We start from the raw sequence: 3,730 nt of genomic DNA on the forward strand, positions 1-3,730 counted from the left end.
GGTGTGGGGGCAGGACGGCCGCTGCCCAGTGGGTGGGGATGAGGCCGAAACGCCAGTGAGTGTGGGGCGCTGCCTTGCACGGAGCTGGGCCTGGCCCACACGGCATTCGGGAGGTGTTGCCTAATGCACAAGCCGGGGAGTGAATGAGGCGGGAGCGGAGGTTGGGTGAGGGGGCGCAGGATGGGGCTTCGGTTTCGACCACCCAGGCCACCTGCCACCCTGCCCTGTCCCCTCTCCCCACGAAGGCCATGGAGCTCGTGCTGGCGTCTCAGGTGACTGGGAATGTCACCCGGGACGAGGTCTGCCAGGTGTCAGCACGGGCCTGGCTCACAGCGAGCACTCGACAGACACCGGCTGCCATGGCCGTCGTCATCCTGTCATCATCACCGTCGTCACCACACTGGCCCAGCCATAGCTCATCACGCATCTGGGTAACACCTGCTTCTACGATGCCTTGCAGGCACAGCGGCCCTTGGTTCTGCCAGGGAGGCCAGGCTGGTTCCGTCTCTTGTTCAAAGGGTGAGGACGCTGACGCCTGAGGGAGTGGCTCAGGCCAGTCACTACTGTGTGTGTGAGTGTTGTGTGTACAGATATGTTTTGTGTGTGGAGGGTTGTGTTCAGGTATTGTGTATGTGTGTTGTGTGTGGGTGCTGTGGCTGTGTGTGCAGGTGTGTGTGTGTGTGCTGTGTGAGGGTGTTGTGGGTGTGTGGGCCGCCTGCCTGGACTCTGGCCTCAGGACTCCATCCCGGCCCCTGGCCTCGAGGATGCGTCCCTCAGGCTGGGGTGGAGCTGGGTCCACTTCTCCTGGCTGCTGGGGCGGCTGCGAGAGAACTTGCCATCGCCAGGAGGGCACGGCACTGTGTGCACAGTGGTGCGGGGTGTGCAGGGTGTTGCTGGCAGAGGCTGCACGAGTTTCATTCACAGAAGCGCCTGGGCTGGGGCTGAAGTCCCCAAACCAGGAGACCCTTGACTTCTGACAGCCAGGGTCAGAGCGATTCCCCGTCGGTGGCTGGGGACTCTCACAGTCCCTCCGCCTGCCCCTCTAGCTGGTACTGCCTGGAGTCTCGAGACACAATGTGCTGCCCTCATGGATGACACGGGAGGCCACCCAGGACACGGCGCCACCTACCCGCCCCCTATGGCCCTTGTGCGGGACTCAACAAAAAGCAGGAATGCATGTTGTAAAAGGAAATACCATTCCTTCCTCATCTCCTCATGCGAAAGCCTCCCCGGGAGGGAAAAGCCAGACCTGAGGCTGCTGGAGACCCCGCCCTTCCAGCCTCAGGTGTCAGCGCTCAGGGTGTCTGGCCTCCTCCCAATTACAAGGCCCTCGGCTCCTGTAGGAGCTTCCACATCACCATGATGGACGCTGGTCACATGCTAGACCCTGCCTGACACTGTTTCTAGAACTCGCCACGCCCTAGCAAGCATCACACATTATAGACAGGGAAACTGAGTCTGGAAGATATGCGCCCAGGCCCCAGGTTTGGCCTCAAGACCCAGCCACGCCCTCCCCACCATGCCCTTCCCAGGTCTCCCCAAGCCTGTGCCTGCCTCCACTCCTCAGCAGGGCTCCGAGTGCCCACGCCACCTGCGGCACCACACGGGCGGCATAGTCGTGGGCAGCTGGACCTGGGTACTTACAGTCTTTGATGGTGGCCTTGGTCTCTTCCGTGTCATTAAAAAAGGAGTAACCTGGGAAGAGGAAGAAACCCACAGACTGTAGCCTGCAATCCCGGGTCCATGGCCCGGCCAGGAGAGGAGGTGACGGAGAGAAGGGGAGTGGCCGTGCCTGCTGAGGGCAGCCTCAGAGAAACACCTGGCCCTGGAAGCCATCCCTGGTAAGGTGACGCCTGGTGGAGCTCCTGGGCCAGGTGTCCCAGCCGCCTCTAGATGTTCTGGGCAAGGTCTGGGGAGGGCTCTGGGGGTGTTGAGAGGGCCAGGCTCTGAGCTGGACCAGGACGCCTACCCTGGTGCAGCCTTTTCCGGGCACCCAGACTGTGGGCTCGCTGGTTTTCCTCCCGGGTAGTGCAAGACAAAATGCCAGCTGGGTTCCCTTGGCTGAGGGCTGCAAGAGTCTGGGACCCTGGTGTGGCCTCTGGCCCCAGAGACACACACATCGCTGGGAGAGCAGGCATGGAGGCTGCAGGAACGCATATGCTCATGAGTGCCGCGTGGGGGTTGCGGACATCCACGAGGGCCCCAGACCCTCCTTTGCGGGATGGAGCTGAGGACGCAGAATTTTCAGCGTCCTCAGGCCACGGACCTCCTCCTTATGGCTCCGGCCTCAGCCTGACTTCACAGTGAGCCATGAGAGGGCATGCCTGCCACATGATGCCTGGGTCACGCATCCTTCAGGGTCTCCGGGAATCTCAGCCGACTCGGCCCACGGGGCGGAATGGGTGCTGGAGGGATCCATTCCCGCCCAGTGCCTGGAGGCATCCTCTGCCCTCGCCTCCAGCTCGGCATCCCCAGGGTTCTGGCTGCGGCGCCCAGGGAGCCTGCAGCCTGTCTCCTCGTCGGAGCTGCCCACCGTGCCCCCACCAGAGCCCAGGCCTGAGGGTAACAGAGGGCACATGCTGGGTGGGGACTGGCTCACTGGGTCCCGCATGGCACCCACGGAGATGCTTTAAAGAGTGGAGCAAGCTGGGGGCCAGAGCAGTGCCCCGTTCACTCCCCACATTCACAGGTCCTATCGCCAGCCACAGCCAGGCAGACAGCCGCGGCTCCCAGGGCGCCAACAGTGCGGGGCCAGGGCCACCTCCTGAGCTTCTGGCTCCCGGGCCCTCATGGTGGGGTCGACCAGGTGCAGGTGGAAGAGCCTGGGCTGGAAGGCCCTATGGGCTTTCTGCCCCACCCCCTCGAGCTGCCTGATTTTCTCCAGGGTCAGGGAGCTCGCTACCTCCTGCCGTACCCGCACTTGCCTTTCCAAGAGCTACTGAGCCAGGGTCTCACTCTGCTGTCCAGGCTGGAGTGCAGTGACACGATTGCAGCTCACTGCAACCTCCCCCTCCCGGGCTCTGGCGATCCTCCCACCTCAGCCTCCCTAGTAGCTGGGACTACAGATGTGAGCCACTGTGCCTGGCTAATTTGTTTTTTAAAATAGAGGCGAGGCCAGGCTCGGTGGCTCAGCCTGTAATCCCAGCACTTTGGGAGGCCAAGGCGAGTGGATTGTTTGAGCCCAGGTTTCAAGACCAGCCCAGGCAGCTTGGCGAGACCTCATCTCTACAATAAATAAAAAATTAGTTGGATGTGGTAGCGCGCTCCTATAGTTCCGGCTACTTGGACGGCTGAGGTGGAAGGATTGCCAAGCACAGCGGGTTGAGGCTGTGGTGATCGGGAGCGTGCCACTGCACTCCAGGCTGGGCGACAGAGTGCGACTCCAACTCAAAATAATAATAATAATAATAATAATAATAATAATAATAAAAAATTAATAAAAATAAAATAGAGGTGAGCTCTCACTGTATTGTCCAGACTGGCCTCAAACTCCTGGCTCAAGAGATCCTTCCACCTCGGCTGAAGCGCTGGGGCCACAGGCACTCCCGGCCTTGCATGTGCTAAGAAAGGCTCGTCTCCCTCCCCGTTCGCGTTAGTGCTGACATACGTGGCTGCCACAATGGCCTCATGGGTAAGTGGGTGGTGCATCCCTTTACCTGGGACCTTGGGACACAGAGTGAGGTGTTCTCAGAAAACCACGTCCTGGCCATGGGGTGGGGGGTGGGGGTGG

The 3,730-nt window shown here is 61.0% G+C and overlaps 1 protein-coding gene across 1 annotated transcript in view; it reads right to left on the reverse strand.

Annotated features, from left to right (window-relative positions):
- The window catches only part of ELF5 (E74 like ETS transcription factor 5), a 14,166-nt gene that overhangs the window by 3,177 nt on the left and 7,259 nt on the right, over positions 1-3,730 (reverse strand). Inside the window, exon 3 of the mRNA XM_008056374.1 lies at positions 1,645-1,695. Coding sequence (XP_008054565.1) covers positions 1,645-1,695 — 51 coding nt within the window. The remainder of the gene's footprint in view (positions 1-1,644; positions 1,696-3,730) is intronic.

This window comes from Carlito syrichta, unplaced genomic scaffold, assembly GCF_000164805.1.
Source record: "Carlito syrichta isolate Samal-C Ts95f unplaced genomic scaffold, Tarsius_syrichta-2.0.1 Scaffold84601, whole genome shotgun sequence".
In the NCBI taxonomy this organism is placed as follows: domain Eukaryota; kingdom Metazoa; phylum Chordata; class Mammalia; order Primates; family Tarsiidae; genus Carlito; species Carlito syrichta.